The 22,967-nt window shown below is 36.7% G+C and overlaps 1 protein-coding gene across 2 annotated transcripts in view; it reads left to right on the top strand.

Moving 5' to 3' along the window:
- ADAMTS3 (ADAM metallopeptidase with thrombospondin type 1 motif 3) overlaps nucleotides 1-22,967 on the top strand; it is a gene marked incomplete at its 5' end in the record, with an annotated part of 250,102 nt that overhangs the window by 23,606 nt on the left and 203,529 nt on the right. For both annotated transcript variants that reach the window (XM_081304703.1, XM_081304702.1), the window contains one exon: nucleotides 1,090-1,490. In XM_081304703.1, coding sequence (XP_081160829.1) covers nucleotides 1,090-1,490 — 401 coding nt within the window. The remainder of the gene's footprint in view (nucleotides 1-1,089; nucleotides 1,491-22,967) is intronic.

The raw sequence follows: 22,967 nt of genomic DNA, 5'->3' as shown, positions 1-22,967 counted from the left end.
CAGGGCATTTTGACACACTGCGTGACTCATCTTCAGGTAGAATTATGCAAGTGGAGAACTTTTGATTCATGGCCTCAGATTTTCCTTTCAGTATCTGCTTTTTGCATCTTTGTATCCCTCCTTGCTTTCTTCTCCAGTATCCACTGTCCTCTTTCCCAAGGGAGTTTGCATTCTAGTTGACATAGTACTACCATTCAGCTAAGCAAGGGGAAATGAGTTAAAGATTCTGAAGTTCAGGTTTACATGTCAGTGGCCACCCATGTTGTAAGGTGGGCTCCAAATACACATTTTCAAGGGGGTATCTGCCCTCTGTAAGGAATATGGCACAAAACTTGAATACAGTTCCCTCATGACTAACTTCTATCTGCAGAGTCAATTCAGAATTTATTATCTTTTCTTTTTTGCCTACTCTAATTTTTTGAAGATGAAGATTTAGGGGCAGAGCAGAGCAGAGCAGAACAGAATGAGCATATGGGCTTTGGAGTAAATCTGAGCTTCATGTATGTTTGACCTTGTACACAGACATTCTCTGGATCTCAGTTTCCTCTCCCATGAAGTGTGGTTGTTATGACTGAAAAAATATAGCCCTGTACTACAGTATAAAAATTACAGGTTTATGGCAGAAGAAACAAACTGTGTTTATTGTAATTAGCATAAACTCTAGAGTTTCTACAGGGAAAAATGAAAACAATCATATTTTTTTCTGCATAATATCAACTTTGTTAATAGTTTGTAGCAGATGTCATTTGTGCCAATAATAAGTTATTTGGAGGTATGTATTAATTTAAAGTAAGCCAAGTATAGCTTATGGAAACTTGTTATATTCATGTTCTCCAACATAAAAATGTAATGTGAATATTCACAATGTAATACATATTTTTTCTAAATTAAAAAATGGTTCATTGAGTTACCTAAGTACATTTGAGAGATGATTTGAGTTCTCGAAGCTTAATATTTATGAGATGCTACAGACATATATTTATTATGCCAATGTGGCACAGCCTTGTGAGGTGGGTACCTAATTCCGTTGTTATGTCCATCTCTGTGTTCTCCTTGCAGAGTTCTACAATTCTGTTTTTTACTCCACAGATTTACCAGTAAAGAGACATAGAGAGTATGAGCTGGTGACTCCAGTCAGCACAAATCTAGAAGGACATTATCTCTCCCATATTCTTTCTGCAAATCACAAAAAGAGGTCAACAAGGGACGTGTCTTCCAACTCTGAGCAACTGTTCTTTAACATCACAGCATTTGGAAGAGATTTTCATCTGCGACTAAAGCCTAACACTCAACTTGTAGCTCCTGGGGCTGTTGTGGAATGGCATGAGACATCTCTGATGCCTGGGAATATAACCGACCCCATAAATCAACCCGGAAGTGCTTCAGAAAGAATCTGGAGAAAAGAGCCTTTGCAGACTAACTGTGCTTATGTTGGTGACATCATGGACGTTCCAGGAACCTCTGTTGCCATTAGCAACTGTGATGGTCTGGTAAGACTCATTCCATCCAGTGTGTGTGTGTGTGTGTGTGTGTGTGTGTGTGTGTGTGTGTACGCTTGTGTGTGTTTGCAGGTATTTGGAATTCAGCATGTCTTCAGCATGGTTTGGAAGGTAGAGGTGGAATGGAAGCCTCATTGTTATATTTTCAGTGCAGGAAAAGGCATTAGAAAACGTTTTACTGTCAAAGATGTGTGCTTTGGCTTAATTTGAGACGTGAAGACAGCATTATTCCAAGAGACAAAAAAGAACTATTTTAGCATTTTTTGTTTTCCCTTATGTTATGTTGGTGGATTTTATTTCCTTTTTTCTTTTAAAACTTTCTGAAAGCTTCCTAAACAAACATAAATTCTTCCAAAAGGATGGTATTTCACTTCTTATGTGGAAACTTTGGGTATCTTCTTAAAGTATTTTGAAAGCATTCTTTAGCTTTCTCACAGAATGGTGAAGTGGGAATTGTAGCCTTTGTCAGAAATTGGCCCAACTAGCATTACTTTCTGAACATGAAGTGTACTTCTGTGTGGTAGTTATGATTGATTTTTTAAAAAAATGTTCAAATAAATATCCTTTTAAAAATGTTCAAATAAAATATCCATGAATTGACTTTCAATTTTGCAGCAGAGGCCAATAGTAACCAGCTCTTTTTTACGTGCTTCACAGATGTGAAATATTTTGATTTTGTGTCTCTAAGTATTACTTGAAAATTGTGTCAGAGTTTTATGCCTCTTGCATTCGTAGCTCTCCCTAAGTCTTTGTTCAAAAAGAACAACCATTTATCTTCCTGTGGTTGTCAGGTTGCTGTTTCTGGGCGTTCAAGGCATAAAAGGAATAAATTATGTAAAATGGTACTTGCTTTATAATACTTTTGAGTAAAGTATTTTGAGTATCAATCTTTTTTTTTTTTTTTTTTGGTACCAGGGATTGAACTCAGGGGTGCTTAACCACTGAGCAACATCCCCAACCCTTTTTAAAAATTTTATTCAGAGACAGGGTTTCACTAAGTTGTTTAGAGCCTTGCTAAATTGCTGAGACTGCCATTGAACTTGAGATCTTCCTGCCTCAGACTCTCAAGCCGCTGGAATTACAGGTCTGCGTCACCATACCCAGCTTGAGTATCAATCTTAATTCAGTGCCAGTATATTATTTTACTCTATAAAATTAAAAAAAATCTCTGTTAAGATTTGAAACTTGGGACATTAGCTTTAAAATCAAGTTAGGGAAGGAAAATGCAAATAAATTATTTTAATGGATGATAACAGTAACTTTTAAATCTTAGTGGTCAGTGTTTTTCTTATTGTACATGTCATTATTTAATCATAGATAATAAGTAAAAGGAAAATTAAGTGTGTATAAACATTATTAATTAGGATTATTGATTATTTAATTTCTCTCTTTTTTTTTTTCTTTTTTGGAGGTGGTAGGGATTAAATCCAGGACCTTGTGTGAACTAGACAAGCACTCTACCACTCAACTATGTCCCTAGGCCTTAATTTCTCATTATCAAGATACGTTATCTTTTGATATCATATACACTTTAGAATAATATAAGTGTGTATAAGACTTGTAGACTGCAAGTGCAAGTCTTTACTTTTTGGTTCATTAATTAATTAAAAACTATTGGAAGCCAGAAGTGATAAGAGAAATAATTATGTTTACAACCTTATGGAGCTCAAAGATGGTTAAATTTGCCTTAGAATTTCACTGTCTAAAATTTCTGGTGCTATTAAAATATATATAATAGTTGAAGATATTTATGTAATTAAATATATGTGTACTTCATGAATATGTATGTGAATCATGTTTACCTTAAATTGTGGTTAAGGAAATACCTTTTGGAGAGATTTTATGAATGAGACAGTTTCTAAAGAGAGGGAAGTGGGCCAGGTCTTGAGTTGGTCCAGGAACGGGGTAGGTCTGGCCTCATCAGGCAGCGCTCACTATGCGAACATGCTCAGATGGAAGCCTCCTTTAGTTTCCAGCTCACAGCAGCTCTGTGCCAGGAGGAAGAAAGCAGATGGTGGCAGAAACAGAAGCAGGGTTATGGAGAGCAGATTAACAGACTGGAGGGATAATACAGTGGCTATTTCCTTGAACTGGGGATGAATTCTTAAAATCGCAGAATTGGTGTTGGTCAGGATAAACCTTTAGCAGAGACAAAATGGGAAGTTTAATTGATGAGAATGTGAATAAATTTGGGTGATCTGTGGCTGCCTCAGCTCTTTTTGTTCCTCTGATGTGCTACATATGGACTTAAGCTTCAGCTTCTTGACCTTTGGAGGGAAGCAGGGTTACTGAGATAATGCAAATGCTGGAGGACTGACCTGGTGGCATAGAAAGCCACTGCCCTAGGAAGCTCTGGGATTATAATCAAATCCAAATTATGCTAGTAGAAAGTATGGCCACTTCTGTCCTAAAAACATGGATGGGGAAATCTGAGTCTAGCAAGCATGGAGTGGAGTCTCTGATATGGAAGAGAATACCATTGAAGCTCTATCTGGAGGGGAGATTTAATCCTTTTGACTAGGTTAATTTTAGAATGGTGCAGCAGGGATTTCAGTGATCTGATTTTCTGCATGTGTCCTGTGAAGCTGCTGTACCTGGGAGCAGCCACAGGTATTTACTCTTAAGATTGGTGGGTTCTTAGGAAGGAATCTCCAAGAGTGAGATTCCCTACCTCTTTCTCTCTTAGGCTGCTATGTGAGTTTGAAATGGGGAGCACATGAGAATGAATTAACTTGTATTAAATAATGTTTTTGATTTGATAATAATAATAATAATAATAATCCCAGTGCTGCTCAAAGTGGGCTTTGTAGACTCAGGTTTATGACTAGATAAATATAGGAAAAAATTTATAGCAATTTTACAGTTATTGTATGTGTGTTGGGTCTAATAATGATTTTGAAAGTAGGGCTGGTATTTCATATGTTTCATTTTATTTTTCTAGTAACGTTTTTATTGCATTTTAAGACTGATCTGAAACTGGGGAGTAAAGAAATGGCTTCTTTACTGCAGATAGTTTGAGAAGCAAGCAGCATTACTTAGCTGATTTTATGCACTCTGGACATAGATAAGTGACTGAAATATTCAGGTGGAGCTGGTATTTCCTGGTAATTATATGGAGTGAGCACAGAAAAGATACTTCAACATGGGCTTCAGTGAAGAGGACAGAAAACCCTCAAGTCACATGTTCAAAGCTAAGGATTAGAATGTGATGTAGACAAAGATATGCATAATAACTAGAATATTATTCAGTGGTTTCTGAATAAACAAGGTCTCCTGCACCAAGGAGTTGACAAAGATTCTTTCCTAGTAGGATCAAGAACAATATCTGTCCCTGGCTAGCATTGGCCCTTTCCTGTTCTTTGTCAAAATTATAATTTATGAGTGACTTAGAATTCTTAACAGCTTTATTCTGTTCTAGACCACTGTGCTACAGGTAAGGATTATTGAGCTATTCAGTCATCGAATTATCCCCACTTTCTGACAGCATCCAATCTAGAACCAAGCCCTGCTTCTCTAGATTGCTCTTCTCCCCAAAATCACCTAACCAACTAAAGCCCAAATCCTAATTAACATAGGTTCTTTCTAACAGTCTCTTACTAAGATGCTCATGGTTCTCTCTGCTCACCTGTAATAAATAAACTCAGCTTGTCAACTCCAGGTGTGGTCCCGATGTTGTTGGCTGGAGGGCATTGACATGTTTCATCTCTTTGCCTCTCTGAAGTGGGAGTCTGGTGGCGAGGATCCCTGGTGGCAGGTGTTTCCCATACTTCTTGGTGGGAACACACTGATAGCTGAACACCTCAGATGAAATGCATTTCTTCCACAGAGCCCTGCCATTTGCTTTGTCACACCAATAAATCTTTCGTCTGAGTAATGACAGCTTACAGTCCTATTTGTGGTCTCCAAATTTGCCAAAATAAAGGTTACTTGGTTAGTAGGCTTTATGTCATGAGTTCCAAAATATAAAGAAATTGAATTTTTCTAAATTTGCTAAAACAATATTGCCTTGTTCATCCCGCTGGGTTGGCATCTGAGGGAACTGGTGGAGAGTTGAAGTACTGACTAGATAATTGCTCTCCTGGGTTACCCAAGTTCAGTGATTTCCTTGTAGGCTGATTTTAAGATCAAGAGAGCTTATCTAGGACAGTTTTTCAACATTTTTACATATTTTTAATTTTTGCTTCAAATGAAATTACGAGGAGTTGTCTAATAAAATAACATGTAAAACTGATAAACTCAGGGAAGTTCTCATTAAAACACAGGCAGAAGATGCTTTTCTTCCTGTCTTTCTTCCTCCTTCCTCATCCTTGCTCCAATTATTACTGGACTCCCTGAGGCATCTGGCAGAGGTCTTTACTAATAGGGCAGGGGTTTTGGAAGTTAAGCTTAGCAACTTAGGGATAATAAGAGACTCTTCTAAAATATCTGACAGTCACATCTGGCTAATGTCAGAGGCATTGTTAGATTTTGGACAAGACCAAATGAATTCTTTGTAGGCCATTGCAAACTTCTACTAAAATAAGCCCTAGTTCCTTGCCTTAAAATTTTTGTATTGGGATTTGGTGCCTTCAAAAACATGAAGTTGCTAGATTGCTCTAGCAATTGCTCTAGATGCAGAGGTACTTTTTAAAAAGGTTTAGACAATGTGCATGTGATTGAGAACATTTGACTGATGATTGTAGATTCAGCTCAACCTATCTGGTAAAAGAAATATTTGGTACTAAAAATAGGTACAAATTTGTAGCCATTTATAGTGTATTTAGAAAAGAGGGTTTTTGAGGACTGATCTTTAGATGTTGACATTTGAACATCTGCTTTTAGAAGAACCCGATCTCTAAAGGCCTATGGCCTCCCACCTTTTCCTTCCACAGAAGATGTGTTTGTTTATTAATAAGGCAGAGGGGAGATCTGTGTCTTTCTGGTTTATATGACATGATGACCTTAGAAAGTCTGAGGAACAAAGGACTGAAGCCATGTTTTACCTCCAGGAATTGACACCAGGCTGTTTTTGCAATGCAAGATTATAAGAGGCTCAAAGCTTCTATACTTTTCAATTTCCTGAGGTAGAAGGTAAAAAGCAGTAGACATTGGCCCCTTTTGAAATGAAGAATGATGGGAGTCCTTCAGTTTAACTAGTCAGGGAAAACCAGTACATGACCTCATTGCTCCTTACCCAAGGTTTGGTCAATCAGAGGCCCTAGGGAAGATGACAGTATTTACCTAGTTTTGCTTGCTGACCTATGACAGGTCTGAGCTGTTGCATACATCTTCCATCCGGCCTCCTTTTTCACAGAGAAGGAGCCAGTCTGTGTTTATTCAGAATAGAGAGGGATGGCTTGGCATAGTCCTTGATCATTTTCACATTGTCTACTAATTTGCATATGCCTAGAATCATTCACGTGTCAACCGTTTTCCAACATTTTTGTTTGTTTGTATTCCTCTGTGTGACTTACTTTATGCAAAGAATATCAAATATATGACTTGAAGTAACGTAGGAAAGGAAAAAGATGAAAGGACAAAAGTTTTTTTCAAATTTAAAGCATATTTTTATATTAGTTATTTTGTAGTCACTCTAAATTATTCCTATTTATGAGTACTATAAATTTTAACTGTTCATTATTTTATTTATGTAAATTTGATTATGGTTTATTTTCCATTATCTTCTCTAACTTTGGCAATAGTACATCTTTAAAATTAAATTTGAAGATGTTAAAGATTAAGGAAAACAATAAATATGTTTGGCAAATTTCTGTTTGGATAGACTAGGAGAAACAGAAAATAACAAGGGGCTGAGAGTGCTTGTTCTTCTTATTGTTGGCCTGAGAAGTAGTCTCCTATTCTTCTCAATGTCATGAAATCTGTGATGAGTTTTTCAAGATAAGAAATGCTTTAAGAACCATGAAAATAGTGCTGATCACATCTTAAATGTTTTCTTATGGTAAATTGTAATTGAAATAAAGACAGTAGCACATCACAAAATCAGTATAAGGCCTTTGTACATAATCATGCTTTTAGGTCACAGAGAGCTTATATACTAAACACAAGACTCAAGATTCCCAATTGCAAGCTCAGTGTTATTTGTTTAACTTAATACTCTTTGATTCTAGTAGTATTGATCCAAGTTAATAAAGCAGTTTGAAGCACTAGTATATGTAAGACACGATACTGACTGCTGTGATGAATACTGAGGCCAGGAAACCTTTGTCTTCAAAAGAGTACTGGAAACAATGTATGCAAAAATATAACCAAAGTATTAGGCTAATGTTTTAAATAGCTAGAATAGGTGAAATGAGAATTTAGGTGATGGAAAGATTATCTCTGTCTAGAAGAACAGTAGAAAGCTTGATGGAAGAAGTGATATTTGTGCTATTAGGTGTCTGAGAAGATAGACATGTATGTTAAAGTAATCAAGAATGGTGGCAGGAATGTCACAGGTAGGAGAATAAGAACTTCTTGGTGGGGTGGGGCGTGAGTTGAGTGGCCATGAGACTGAGGAAGCATGGGAAAGTTGATTTCATGAATCTTGTTACAGATCTAATAAACAAATACACAGGAGACCCAAAGTAGTCTTGGTCTGGCTTACCTGAATATAGGACTAAGGGAGATATGGGACGAGAGTGAGAAAGAATAAGGAGGTATACTAGGGGTGTATAGTTGATATTGTCAGGGTTGTATGGACATTCAGGGTGAGAAAAAGGCAAGGTATCCCTGTTCTTGAATTTTGTTGCTTTTCTTCAGAGGAAGTTTTCTCTGAAGTCATAAGGCTCCTTTCTCTCGAGTTTGAGGAGGTATTGACAAGAAATGCTTTTCTAGAACTTGTTCCTAAAATGTCACAGAGTTATGAAGTTTTGATTTTTAAAAACCTGAATTTATTTTCCATTATAGGTTCCTCAACCTTCAGGTTTGATGAGTTAAGTGCCCCCGTTTAGTGAATCTCCTAGGACTGTAATTTCTTCCATCTGGCATATTTTCTACACTTTTTCACTATATTTACTCTATTATCATATTTCGTTTTTATAGTATCCAGGAGCATTTCTGATATCAGTTAGTGTCTTTTTTTGTTTATAGTGTACTTTTGTATAGAAAGTAAAAAATGTAGACTGTAAAGGGTAGTATAATTTGATCAATATTCCTTAATTTTCAAGGACAAAAGTAACCCTACTAATAAATAAATTGATTTGACATTATATCATACTTAATATTATTTATAATATCTATTCTGTATATCTCTATCTATCTATCTATATATATGGAAATATATTTGCATACATATGTTTTTATGCACAAATGTGTATATAGATGTATACACAAATAGTATAGTGAAAAACTTGTGTACACAACAGGGTTCTCAGTCAAGAGAAATGTAAACAAATATAAAGATTCACTGTTAAATCATAACTCATGAAATTAAGTACATACCATGCTACTTGAATACTTTTGTAGCCAACTTCTGTGGCTATTGTGATGAACTCAAAGGTTGCCATTATCTGCTTAAAATGCCCTGTGGTGCTGATTGTCTCTGATGCGCAGTTTGACTCTATGATAAATTGCAAATCACAATTAAAAGTGATCTCTCCATATTTTTTGTATCTTTTACTACATGTATAACAAAATACAATTATGTTATTGGTAAGGTTTCTAGTCAAGAGTAGGCTATTAGTAGTTAAGTTTTTCAGGAGTTAAGTATTATATGAACGTTTTCAACTACATGGGCGTCAGTACCCTTGGCCCCCATGTCATTTGGTGGGTCACCTGTAGTTGATTTTTTTGTCTTATTCAGGTTTTGTATTTCCTCACTTGATTGGTTTTACTATCCAGAATTTAGTAAGAAGTATTGATATTTACAGCTTTTTGTAGAACTGTCTTTTCCTCTAAGTTCTATCATTTGCACTTTACATATTTTGGTCATCTGTTATTAGATATGTAAATAGTCATAATTGTTATATATATGTTTAATTAACATATAATGTCCTTTATGTTTTGTAATTTTTTTTTGATTTGAAGTCTGTCCTGTCTGATATTAATATGTGATAACATTTTGTTCATTTTTAACCTGCTTATGTCTTTGGATCTAAGGTGAGTGTCCTGTAAACCTGTAAACAGTATATAGTTCAATCATGTTTTTCTTTTGTTATCCATCTGCCAATCTCTGTCTTTTGATTGGGGAGTTTAATCCATTTACTTTTCATTACTGGTGAGGAAGGGTCTTACCTGTGTTATTTTGTATACTTTATAATTTTTTGTTGTTCGTTGCCTACAATATCATGTCTTCCTTTGTGTTTAGTTGATTTTTTTGGGGGGTGGGTGGGTAGTGAAATGCTTAAAATTGTTTTCTCATTTCCTTTTATATATATTCTTTAGCTACATTCTTTATGGATAATAGGGAAATTACATTTAACATCTGAAGTTATAACACTATAATTTGATTTTATACCATTTTAAGTTCAATAACATAAAAACTTTACTTTTTTTAAAGAGTGCTTTCCCTTCCCCTTTCAGTTGCAGATATCTCCAAATTCAATTTTTATATATTGTGTATCTAGAAACCTAAACTAATAAGTTTTAAATTTATTAGTTTCTTAATAATATGGTATACACAAGTGATTTACACACCAGTTTAAAATAATAACTTTTATAATTGCTCATGTACTTACTTTTACTGAAAATTTTATTACTTAAAGTTTCAAGTTACTGTTTACTATTTTTTATTTCAACTAGTATTTCTTATAGGGAAACTTTAATGGTAACAAATTCTCTTGACTTTGTTTAAATGGGAATATCTTGATGTCTCCCTCCATTTTGCAGTCCAGTTTTCTGGATATAGGATTCTTGGTTGATATTTTCTTTTCTTCTACACTTAAAAAAATCTCTCTCTCTCTCTCTCTCTCTGTCTCTGTCTCTCTCTCTCTCTCTCTCTCTCTATATATATATATATATATATATATATATATACATACATATACATATACACACACATATACATACATATATTTGAGTTGTAGTTAGACACAATACCTTTTTTTATTTATTTTTATGTGGTGCTGAGGATCGAACCCAGGGCCATGCGCTGGGTTCACTCTACTGCTGAGCCACAACCCCAGCCACTTCTTCTACACTTTTAATATGTCAGTCCACTGTGTTGTGACTTCCAAAATTTATTATGAGAAATCTGTTCATAATCTTATTTAGGATTGCTTTTATGTGAAGTTGTTTTCCTGTTGCTGCTTTCAAAATTCTGCCTTTGTCTTTCAACAGTTTCATTATAATCTGTCTTGTTGTGAGTCTCCTTAAGCTCATCCTACTGGAATTTATTGAGCTTCTTGGATGTGTGTATTTATTTCTCTCATGAACTTTGAGAAACTTTTGATCATCTACTTCTCTATTATTCTCTCTACCCTGTCCTTTCTCTCCTTTTGGAATTCTGGCAATGTATATATTGGTTCTCTTCATGGTATCCTAGAGACCCTGCAGGCACCCTTCACTTTTCTTCTGCTTTACCCCACCTATGTCTTAGACTTAATAATTTCCAGTGTCCTATCTTCAAGTTCAGTGACTTTTCTTTTTACTCAAAATGGCCTTAGAACCTCCTTAGTGAATTTTCATTTCTGTTATTGTCTCTGTCAGTTTCAAAATTGGTTTCTTTTTAGGTATGTCTTCCTTTACTTCTCTGAGCATCTTTAAGACAATTGTTTTAAAGTCCTTGTCATCAGGTATTTCAGGCATAGCATCTTTTAAACACCCACCCACCCATCCATGGCCATGCTTTCTGTTTCTTTGTTTGGCTTGTGATTTTTTGTTGTTGAGATCTAGACATATCAAAAATATGTCTAGTTATAAATAAAATAGAAATTATGGAAATTATATTTTTTACTTTATAAAAGTTTGCTTGTTTTTGTTTTTAATTGTCATAGGCTATTTCAGTTCTGAGGATTAGCACAAGACATAAATTAAGGTCTTCTCAGGTCTTTTTTGAGCCTCCACCTGCCCCTGGGCATGCATAATAACATTTTAATTTTTTTTCATTCATGTAGTTGGTTTTGAATGTCTTAGTGTTCAATGTCTGAATCTCCATATAAGTAAAAGTGAAGTAGAAAAAAAGTGTGCCATTTATTTATGTCACTTCTTAAGAGGCCCAACAGTGGTTATCACTCTCTATGTGCATCTTTGTGATTGTAAGCAATTTTTGATCAGGGAACATATCCCCAATATTGGGAAAATATGGTCCCTTTTGCTCATTCTCCCTCACACAAGTTGTGTGCAAGCTGCCAGCTTCAGGGTTGAGGGGTGAGGGATTAGGAGCTGCTACTGTGTTATGAGGTAAAAATGACTGAAAGTAACCACGGTTTTCATTCAGGCTTTCCCTTGAAAGTTACAAGTCTTCAGTAGATACCAGAGTTCCAAACTCTTGTTATCAGACTCTGCTAGTGTGCTTACTGTCTAGGTGCAGGAAGAGTTTTGTTGCACTCTACTTCCTCATCTTTCCAGAGTCCTACCTGATACATCATCCTACTTTTTAGAGACCCTTGGAATGTATTAAATGTGGACTTTTGTAGTGAGGATAATCAGTAAAACCAATGAAGAGAAACAGTGGCCAAACTATTCTGAGATTTGGAACTTTACAAGAGTTCAGTATGAAAGAATTTAAGTGCCATCGATGAGTCAAACCTTTAGTAGAATGCTTGAGGGAAATGACTCACGTTGAGTGTGCCCACAGTGTTGTTTTAGAATCAGACTAACCTGGACTCCAGTTTGACCACTTACTAGCCTTGTGACCTTCAAGATTTATTTTACCTTCCTGAGGTCTCTTTCCTCCAGTGTGGTGGGGGAAAGCAATGCTTGTCAGCTCACATCCTTACCCAGAACACTGGTGCAGTTTCACACTATGGCCCCTAGGAAATCAGTGATCATTACTAAAATCCCTAGCCTTTTTTCCCCTCACTTATAATTATTTGTTTTAATAATTTATAAATACCAATGACTGAGGCTACAAAATAAAACATATTGCAATTGTCCAACTCAGCCTGCAAACTAATTTGTAGAAAGTACAGCTTTCAATGAAATGAAAACCTTAGGAAAGAGAACTTTTATTTAGCATTATCTGTGAAACACAATGCTTTCAACATAATGACTGAAATCTCAGGGTAATACCTCCTTTGGACACACATGATATTTGATCTTGCTTAGAGTGTGCCAGTATTTCATGCTTTCCTGCCTGGCTTCCTATAGTCCTTCATTTTGCATACCTGGCTCTGTTGATGGTATTAACTGGCTGCCAGAACAAGAAAGCAGACCACGCATAGTGATATGGGTCCAGATAAAATCTCACCATGATATCTCTGTCTCTATTTGGTCAGCTGTACCTCATTGCTGCCTTTGGCTTCAACTGTGGTGTATAAAGATGGGGGAAGACTTTGAGACACGTTGGTCCTATACCCTAACCATTGATCTAAAATTTTCAGGGAGATCTTTTTTAAATGAACTGTGAATAGAAATCAAATAGACAGTGTTCATTTATGAGAGTGCTTTGAGATTTGGGTAGTACTCATATGTTTGGGCAGTACTTTTGAGATTTGGGCAGCACCATGTTGTTATACTTTTTGTATACTTAAAATCAAGAGTTTCAATGAGATCAATTAGATTTTATTTGTTGCACTTGTTAAACCTTATGTTTTGAAATATTTTCTAAACCAAATCAAAATATGAATAATTTTTCTTACTGTTTAATAATTGAATACATAAAATTTCTGAGCAAAATTCCTAATTTGTTCAACTTACCCCCTCCCTCACTGGTTGATTATTTTCCCAATAAAATAACTTAATCATTCAGAGATGGGTACCATTTTTTTTTTTTTAACCTCATGAAACAGTCACTATTATTCTCAGTTATTCATTACTGGCTCTCCTAATCTTTATGGGCTTAGGGCTCTAAAATTAGGAAACTGATAACTATGCTTCCTGAGGTTCCTTCTAGGACTGATATTCTATGACTTATAACTAAGTTTTGTTCTAATTCATCCACTCTTTGGTGAAGGAGCAGATCAAAGCATCACAGTGACCATTATGTGTTCATCGTAGAAACTGTATGATGAGTGTTTATGTTTTCAAGTGCTGAGACATGATTACTTTATAATAACACAATCTCTTTTTTAAAATTTGCTTTTAATACACTAAATATGAATAAATCCTCTGTTCTTGAAGTCACCAAAGAACTTAACTGCTATTACTGCTTGACTCCTCGTGAGATGCAACCATTTAAAAGAGAATGTGTGTATATTTATTTATAAAACACTAAGAACAGGAGGAATTTCCCTTGATCAGGCTGTTAAGGAAGTGCCAAAGTTTCTTAGGATAGGGATGTTAGATATAGCCTTTTCCCTGGGAGAGTTCCTATATGGTGCATTTGAGGAATATCTAAGCAGGGCTGAGCAACATTGTCTTCTTCAAGGGGGCTTCTCATATCTCCTGGAGAGTTTATTGTGGGGCATCACCTCAGGATTTCTGATTTAGTAACTGTAGGGTGCCTGAACATTTGCATTTCTAACATTTTCTCAGTGCTACACTTCCTAGCTCAACTGTTTCTTTTTTGTATGCAGTAATACTGGATACTGGTTTTTGTCCAGCTGACCCACTTTCTCTGGTAAGGTATTTGAACTTTTTTTTTTTTTTTTTTGTAATACTATCTTGGCCCTTGCAACCTCCTCAGTCATAATCCCAGCCAGCTTGATTCAACCCTTTTCAGTCTGTTTGGATTAACTATTCACAACTACAATTTCCCCTCTCAGTCCTCTTGCCTGGAAGCAACATGTTCTTTGGAAGTATCCAGAAGTGCTGTCTCCCCAGACCATGGACATATTCTGGCAGAATACAGCAACAAGGTGAACTTAAACAAGTCACTTAATAGATTTGATCCTTGGTTTTCTCATTTGATTCAGGCAAAGATTTCTTGGTAGAACTTTGAAGTGGATATTTGTATCATGTTTGGGTGAGCATTAGTCACTGAGAAATCCTTGGGAATTTTTTTTTCTTGAGATGCATAAAATGCATTTTCTTTCTTTTTAAAAAATTTATATGTGACAGCGGAATGTATTACAATTCTTATCATACGTATAAAGCACAATTTTTCATATCTCTGGTTATGTACAGAGTATATTCACACCAATTCGTGTCTTCATTCATGTACTTTGGATTATAATGTCCATCACATTCACCATCCTTTCTAACCCCCTCCCTTCCCCTCCTACCCCTCTGCCCTATCTAGAATTTGTCTATTTCTCTCATGTTCCCCCTCCCTACTCCACTATGAATCAACCTCCTTATATCAGAGAAAACATTTGGCATTTTTTTTTTTTGGATTGGCTAACTTCACTTAGCATTATCTTCTCTAACTCCATCCATTTACCTGCAAATGCCATGATTTTATTTTCTTTTATTGTTGAGTAATATTCCATTGTGTATATATACCACATTTTTTTTATCCATTCATCTATTGAAGGACATCTAGGTTGGTTCCATGGTTTAGCTATTGTGAACTGTGCTGCTATAAACATTGATGTGGCTGTGTCCCTGTAGTTTGCTGTTTTTAAGTCCTTTGGGTATAGACCGAGGAGAGGGATAGTTGGGTCAAATGGTGGTCCCATCCCAATTTTCCAAGGTGAATAGAGAGCCTGCATCTTGGGAGCAAATCTTTACCCTTCACACATCAGATACAGCACTAATCTCTAGGGTATATAAAGAACTCAAAAAGCTAAGCACCAAAAAAACAAAACAAAACAAAAAAACCCAGAACAAATAACCCAACCAATAAATGGGCCAAGGACCTGAACAGATACTTCTCAGATGATGATATACAGTCAGTCAACAAATATATGAAAAAATGTTCATCATCACTAGCAGTTAGAGAAATGCAAATCAATTTCATCTCACTCCAGTCAGAATGGCAGTTATTATGAATACAAACAACAATAAGTGTTGGCGAGGATGTGGGGGAAAATGTACATCATACACTGCTGATTGGACTGCAAATTGGTGCAGCCAATATGGAAAGCAGTATGGAGATATCCTTGTGAATTTCTGAAGCCAATTTTCTCCTATCAGCTGGTGTTGGGGCTTTGTGGTAAGGCAGCACATTAGCCCTGAGATTGCCAATTGTCCTGTGGTTTTAAAGTCTGGGCACCATCGTCGTGCATCATGGCTCCCCTACCTTTACCATGTACTCTGTTCATATACGGGCTTCGAGCTTTACCCAACCCTCTTCTGTATCTATCCTCTCAACCTAGATGATCCCATCGGATTTTATGACTTCAGATACTATCTACCTAGTAAGACTCTTGTAAGTGCCTGGGCCTGACTTCCCCCATTAGCCCTAGACTTGTATGTATGCTTTGCTGCCTATTCAGCTTCTCTACTTGGATGTTTAAATATAACAGGGCCAAAGATCAAGGCTTGGTAGCCACTGCTGCTACCAAGAAGTTTGGGCAGCAGTTTTCAGGACAACAACCTACGGTTTTCCTACAGTCTCTTTTCCTCATCTCTCCTATTAAATACATGATATGTCTTGAGGTTTTTTCCTATAGGTTATGTTTTGAGTCACTTATTATATTTTCAACTTATTATATTACAACTTTGGTAAAACCACCATCATCTCTTCCCTTTATATTATAGTGACCTCCTAACTAGTCTTTTGGGTCCATTCTTGGCCCTCTTCATCTGTCAGGAGCTGAAGCGGCATTTCTAAATTTGATGAATCTATGTTTACAAGCTTTGAGTGACTCCCGTTAATATCCAAATGTCTCAGTATGAAGACACGAATTAGTGTGAACATACTTTATATACTACCAGAGATATGAAAAAAAATTGTGCTCTACGTGTGTAATAAGAAATGTAATGCATTCCACTGTCATTTATTTAAAAATTTTTAAAAAGTCCAAACTTCTCACCTTAATTTTTAAGATCCTGTGTCAGTAGTTTCAAAACTCATAATGTATTGTAATTACTTAATCCCCAACCCCAGAGACAGATGACTAGGTCTGGGGTAGGACTCAGCAGAGTGCTGGTTAGGTGTTCCTCCAGATGAGTCTAACTGCACATTGGGCTGAGAGCTTTTGTTCTACTTAAGAGGCCTTGAATCTTACTGGGCATTAGAACCCCTGAAGGATTTGTTAAAACAGGTCTCTGTGCACCACTTTGGAGTCTCTAACCCAGAAGGTTTTCAGCAGGGCTTGAGAGTTCATTTCTGACAACTTCCCAGGTGACACCGTAAGACCTGGCTTCAGTTCCCTCTCTTGTGTCATTCCTTCTACTCTGTGCTTTGTGTACTATATCATATAGCAATTGGTCTTCCTAATAGAGCAGAGATAGAAGTCACCTGCATTGGGCAATCCATTGAGTGGGAGGAGCCACAAAGTTGTTTGCCAGGCCAAATCTAAATCTCCCTGGCTTTTTATATCTAGAGAAGACCCTCAAGTAATTCATGGGTGGCTTCCTGTAATCCCCCAGCCTTATTTTGTATTTGGTTTAGAGATAGGGTCTCACTGAATTGCTTAATGCCTTGCTTTTGCTGAGGTTGGCTTTGAACTTGTGATCCTCCTGTCTCAGCCTCATGAGCCACTGGGATTGCAGGCATGCACCACCGCACCCGGCTCAGAATATTCTTTTTTATATTTTCAAATAGAGAATATCTTACTCATCATTTGTGTGTGAGCTTAAATTCTATTTTATCAAAGAGGATTTTCCTGGAAATTCTAGGCAGAGCAGAAACCCTAATCACTCTGTTAGTGCTTTTCATCTTCTCAGGAGTCTTAATTGGCATTTCAAATTTATTTTGAATTTTGTCAGGTGGGGGGGTTGGTTCCAGTGAGGATGAAACTCTTCCCTAGAGGTCTTTAACAATGCTTGGCGCACAGTGTATGCTCAACAAATTAGTGTTGACAGACCTATTGGTGTGAATTTTGGAATAAGGAATTGATGACTACTTTTGACAGTTGAATTATAGATCTTTGCTCTTTTTAGTTTTCCCTGTATATGACTTTCACAAAACGAAGAGAGTGTTATGAATTTGAGATATTTAAGGTTCACGTTTTCTAAGATTTCATTCCAATTGACTTGACCCTCCTGAATAGTGTTTTAATGCTTTGGTTTTTTTCCATCTTCTTTCACATATGAGCTGGAGAATGATCAATATTGTCTTGACTCAGACACAAACTTGAGTTCGACGCTGTCATAGAGGCAGAGTGTTGAATTAATTTGCTCCTGTTAAGCAACAGAAATAGATAAAATCAGCATGGCAACCTGTTGATTTTTCTTTTATTTTTTTAAGGTAGAATTTTAAAAAAGATATTACACTTTGGAAGAAAATAAAATATGCTGGAAGGCTGACTTTCCCAGGTTGCTGTGGTTGTCTTTATTGAGCACTGACCACTTGTGTTATTTGTTTAAAGCCTCCCGCACTCTGTGCTGTGCTGGAAACCCCATGAGAGTGGAGCATATGATGCTTGCTCCTATGCACACCAAGCCAGGCCCCATGTCTCCTGTGTGGCAGGTGCATAATAACTATCTGATGAGTTAATGAATGAATGAAGACATAGAACTGTTAAACACTGTAATCTACTCCCTGTCATCCCCCAGTTTTGAGGCATCCTTATTGAATACTTTTTTCACATAGAATCCCTTTTAAACTTGGTACCACAACTGTGCCTTTGGAACCCTTCATTTCTTTATGGTTTCTTCTTAGTGGAATATTATAAAGATTCTCAAGCAAGTACAGAAGCCATACCTCTTTAGTTTCCTAGATTATTTGACTTCTTCCAGACAAATATTTGTTTCTCTAACTTTTGTCCTTCTGGGTAACTCCCAGGATTCATGATCTTTCGACTGAATTCTTCCTCTCTGTGCTTCTTGGGAAGATATGAACAGATTGATTGTCATTTGGATTGAGCTTGATTGAATCAGTGTTTATTGAGTACCTACTGTGTGCCTGGTACCTGCAGTGCAGTGGATGCCATGATGAGTGAAAGCAGGCATAGTATTTACTTCCCTGGGATTTAGAGTAGGAAATATAAGCATTTCTGTTTTAAAAAGCCACCCAGCTGAGAAAATACTGTGATAAAGTGTCATTAGTGCTATAAAGGAAAGGAACACTGTCTTAGGAAATAAAATTATCTGACATAGGTGAGGAGTCAGGGAAGCTGTCTTTGAAGATATGATACCTGAGCTGAGTTTTTAAGGATTAGTAGACATTCTCTAGGTAAATTACCTATTGAGCACATTTTCGGAAGCTGGAGAACAAGGAGATCATAGGGTCAGATGATCAGGTTTGGCTGAGAGAATGTTTGAATTTTAGAAGATAATCCATCTGTCATAGATTGATCCTTTTGAGCTACCACAGATATTTTAGCAAAAAGTTGATGCTAGTGAAATTTTATGAGAAATACATCTATCAGAAACACATCTATCCTTCCCCGGAATCATCTTAATCCTGTCAGCAATTCCCATTTATAGGTGAGGAATCCAGAGAAGTGTCTTATCTGTATCTCACAGAGGTCTCAGATACCTACATTCAGAACCTGAGTTTTCAATCATCATAATATCCTGGTTCCCATAATCATTCCTAATATATCAGGTATCTTGGGCAACTTCAGTTTTAACATAGACACATATGTGGATCTCTCTATATATGTATTCCATGTTTATATGCATATACAATGCATAGAGACGTGTGTGTGTGAGAGAGAGTTTGTATAAACTAGCTCATGTGGATATTTTGGTATTAAGTATGAAACATAATAAATGATTTCATTAATGTATATGAAGATTAAAATTTGAATTGAAGGGTTTGCAATCAAAACAATTTAAATAAAAAAAATTGCTGGCTGGGATTGAGAGATGAATACTAGTAATGAGTAAATGGAACCAAGTTGTTTTCTACCACACTTGGGTGCCTAACTTCAGCAGGTGAGTGAATTCATTAGGGCAAGTGAAAATCTTATGCATGCAGCTGGCCTTATCCTCCACTGCTAAAGCAGTTCATCCCCATCCACAGTAGCTGCTTATAGCTTGAAATAGCACAGCCCTGGACTCTCTCTGCCAACTTCCCCTGCGGCCAGCCAGGGTTATGGCAGGGCCAGGGTAGCACTGACTATGCAGTGTGTGCGAGGCCAGGGAAGGGGTTAGTGAGTTGGCCAGCTGCCTTGGGCACCGATGCAGGGAAGCCTTAGAGCAGCACAGCAATTTCCTGCTTTGGGTGAAGCCCTAGAAAGGCTAGTGCTGGCTAATTCCAGACTTTTAAATTATTTTGTGATACCACTGTCCCCATCTCTCACCTCTTGTTTTTCTTTATGGAGAGTTTGATTTGTGCTATTCACAGACTCCTGTGGTGATTTAAGGGGATCTTAAATCCTCTTTTCTCTCTGGTTCATAGTCATTTTGCCTGGAATTTCCACTATTAGAATGCAAATGTTGCAATCTCTTCTTAAGGGTTTGCAGCTTAGATAAAAATCACATAAGCAATTGGCTCAACTTGCTCCTGAAGGACAGTGGAGGTTTGGGACAAAGGCCAGGTGAGGAGGACTGTGAACATGAAACCTAGGTCAGGAAGGGGGTGACAAATTGTGAAAATAGACCATCAGAAAGGAGGTGAACAAAAGAAAAAGACTTTACATTTTCTGTTCTCCACAGTTTTACTTAAGCCTGGTCTTGACTTTGCCCATTTCTCTTTCCTGGGAGGATGAGGCCAAAGGAAGATGAGCTAATAATATATTCCTGAAAGTTCCTTTAAGTATCCCTTTGTCTAGGTGATTGAGCTTGAAAACCCTCAAATATGGCTGGCAACTAGCTTCTTTTCTAAGTTATCCTACTCATGTTAACAGTGATTTTACTTTTATTTTTTAGCTTAATTTACCCTTCCTAATATTTGATGGAGTTTCAGGGAAAAATTCGAGGACAGGTTTTTCCTAAGGTCCATCAGCATGGTGGAACACTTCTTTATGGAAGGAACATCCGGCTACTGCATGCTTCTGGGTATTTTGTCTGATCCAGGTGGCTTACCTAGAGTTTGTCTAGCATGGGGCATTTTGTCTGCATGAAGTGCAATGTCATGAAGGAGAAGGATTTGTCTCTCCTAAGTTAGGAGTGTGATCTCTGGACTTCACCAGAGGATTTGACCCTCCATGGCATGGAGCAATAGCTTTCCCAGCTTGATGCCAAGACTAGCCTGGAACTGAGAGCACACCTAGCAGGAGAGTGGGTGGGCCTGCATTTCAGATGTAGAGCTACTGGGTCCTTTAATGTTACAGAATCATTCTCATTGTTTTATAGATGAGTGGAACTGAGTGTCATATGTTTGTAATTAGCACTAGTCAAAGAACTGGAACCTAAGCCTTACAGCGCTGTCTCTAGCACCTTCCTATTCAGTGCCTGGTTATGTATCCAAACTACTTCAAGGAGGGCTTGGGGAGACTTCCTGTTCTGTTCAGTTCTATATTTTCCCCTCTATTCAACTGACTTAAAATCTTAGGGCTCTAATGTAAAATTATTATCCATTTCAGCCTTGTAAAAAGCTGGCTACACTATGCCCCATTCTGTAATACCAGTTATACATTTCAGAAAATATATTTCATAAGAATAAGGCAGACTTTACTTACTAACAATGGGAAAGAGCAAGGGCACTGAGTCCCAGGTTAGCATTCTAAATCTCAGCTTTATCATATTAGGTATGAAACCATCTGTCTCATTAGTTTTTTCATTAGTAAAATGGTGATTACAGTATTTTTTTGTTTTTATTAGTGCATTCTAGTTGTACATAATATTGGGTAATTTTGACATAATCATGGGTGGAATATAATTTGATCCACTTCAGTTCCTAGTACTTCCTCTTTCCCTCTTTTTCTTCTTCCCCCATTCCCTTTCCTCTAATCTATTTACTTATAGTTTTTTAAATTAGTGCTTCATAGATAAACATAAAAGTGAAATTTACTGTGATATATTCATATATGTACATAGCTTAATTTGGTCAGTTTCATTCTACTGTTCCTCTCTTGTCCCATCCTTCTTTCCTCCCCTTCAGTCCCCTTCATCTACTCCACTGATCTCCTTTCTGTTTTCATGGGATCCCTCCCTTCTATGCTTTTTTTTTTTTTTAACTCCTTATTTTATTCTAACTTTCACACATGAGAGAAAACATTTGACTTGGTTTTCTGAGTCTGGCTTATTTCACTTAGCACGAGGTTCTCCAGTTCCATTGTTTTATTGGCAAATGCCATAATTTTCTTGTTTTGTTAATGGCTGAGTAAAACTACTGAGTATAAATACTGTGTGTGTGTGTGTGTGTATATATATACACACACACAACTGTATACAACATTTTCTTTAGCCATTTATCTATAGATTGGTACCTAGTCTAGTTCCATAACTTGGCTATTGTGAATTGCACTGCTATAAACATTGATGTGGCTGCATCCCTATATATGCTGATTTTAGTTCTTTTGAATAAATACTGAGGAGTAGGATAGCTGGGGTCATATGGTTGTTCCATTACTAGTTTATTGTGGAATCTCCACACTGCTTTCCAAAGTGGTTGTACTAATTTGTAGTCCCACCAATAATTTAATAGTGTACCTTTTCTCCCAAACCCTTGCCAGCATTTATTATTATTTGTATTCTTGCTACTTTAACTGGAGTGAGATGAAATCACAAAAGTCAACTTAAAATAGATCAAAGGCCTAAGAATTAGACCAGAAACTTCATAACTGCTAGAAGAAAACAGGCTCAACACTCCAATGTATTGGCACAGGCATACCAATTTCCTTAACAAGACTCCTGAAATGCAAGAAATAAAACCAAGAAACAATACATGGGGTTGCATAAAATTAAAAACTTATGCACAGCAAAAGAAATAATTAAAAGGATGAAGAATGAGCCTATAAAATGGGAAAAGATCTTTGTTAGCTGCTCCTCCAATAGTGGATTAATATTCAGAATATATAAAGAACTCATAAAACTTAATGCCAAAAAAACAAGCAACCCAGTTAATAAATGGGCAAAAGATCTGAAGAGACATTTCTCAAAAGTAGAAATAGAAATGGTCAACAAATATGTGAAAAAATGTTCAACATCCCTAGCGATCAGGGAAATGAAAATCAAAATTACATTGAGATAATAACAAAACCTGTTTCATGAGTTTCTTGGAGGAATAGATCATCTAGGTAAATAGTGTAGTGTTGGGACATTAAAAAAAATTTAGTAATCTGTTATTCTCTTTAGATGTTCCAGTTTGTTACTTTTACAGAAATGTCATTTTTTCAACTTCAATAATCTCAGCAGCTCAGGAGGCTGAGGCAGAAGGATCATGAGTTTAAAGCCAGCCTCTGAAACTTAGTGAGGACCCAAGAAACTCAGTGAGACCCTGTCTCTAAATAAAATATAAAAAAGGGCTGGGCACATCAATTTGGATAGCAGTTCAATTCACAATATCTA

The sequence above is a fragment of the Spermophilus citellus genome (assembly GCF_964194105.1).
Source record: "Spermophilus citellus genome assembly, chromosome: 8".
NCBI classification, from domain to species: Eukaryota; Metazoa; Chordata; class Mammalia; order Rodentia; family Sciuridae; genus Spermophilus; species Spermophilus citellus.
The sequence above is the reverse complement of the archived record's forward strand: the minus strand, read 5'-3'. Positions and strand labels throughout refer to the sequence as shown.